We start from the raw sequence: 390 nt of genomic DNA, 5'->3' as shown, positions 1-390 counted from the left end.
GCTGCCCCTGCTGCCCCTGCTGCTGCCCCTGCTGCTGCTGCTGCTGCTGCAGCTGCTGCTGCAGCTGCTGCAGCCGCAGGCGCTCGAGCAGGTGGCTGTAGACTGCGCGCGCGTAGTCTGCAACAACTTTGTCTCCTTCTTCGCTTCTTTGTTCATTACATTTGTTGCAGCGGAACCTCCTGGGGAAGTTGACGTTGCTGCAGCAGCAGCAGACCCAGTTGCCTGCGCGGTTGGGCAGCGGCGAGCTGCTGCTGCTGCTGCTGCTGCTGCTGCTGCTGCTGCTGAGCGAGCACAGCGGGTCGCCGTATATCTTCAGGAACGAAGACGGGTTTTTGAACTCGTCGGGGTGCGCCAGCATTTGGGGGCAGCAGAGCTGCTGCAGCAGCTGCT

The 390-nt window shown here is 62.6% G+C and overlaps 1 protein-coding gene across 1 annotated transcript in view; it reads right to left on the bottom strand.

Annotated features, from left to right (window-relative positions):
* Positions 1 to 155: 155 nt before the first annotated feature.
* ETH_00037280 (uncharacterized protein) overlaps positions 156 to 390 on the bottom strand; it is a gene marked incomplete at both ends in the record, with an annotated part of 1164 nt that continues 929 nt past the window's right edge. Inside the window, one exon of the mRNA XM_013374486.1 lies at positions 156 to 390. Within this exon, the coding sequence (XP_013229940.1) occupies positions 156 to 390 (235 nt within the window).

Source organism: Eimeria tenella, genomic scaffold (genome assembly GCF_000499545.2).
Source record: "Eimeria tenella Houghton genomic scaffold, Eth_scaff2086, whole genome shotgun sequence".
Lineage (NCBI taxonomy): Eukaryota > Apicomplexa > Conoidasida > Eucoccidiorida > Eimeriidae > Eimeria > Eimeria tenella.
Note: the sequence above shows the minus strand (reverse complement) of the source record. Positions and strands in the feature narration are given on the sequence as shown.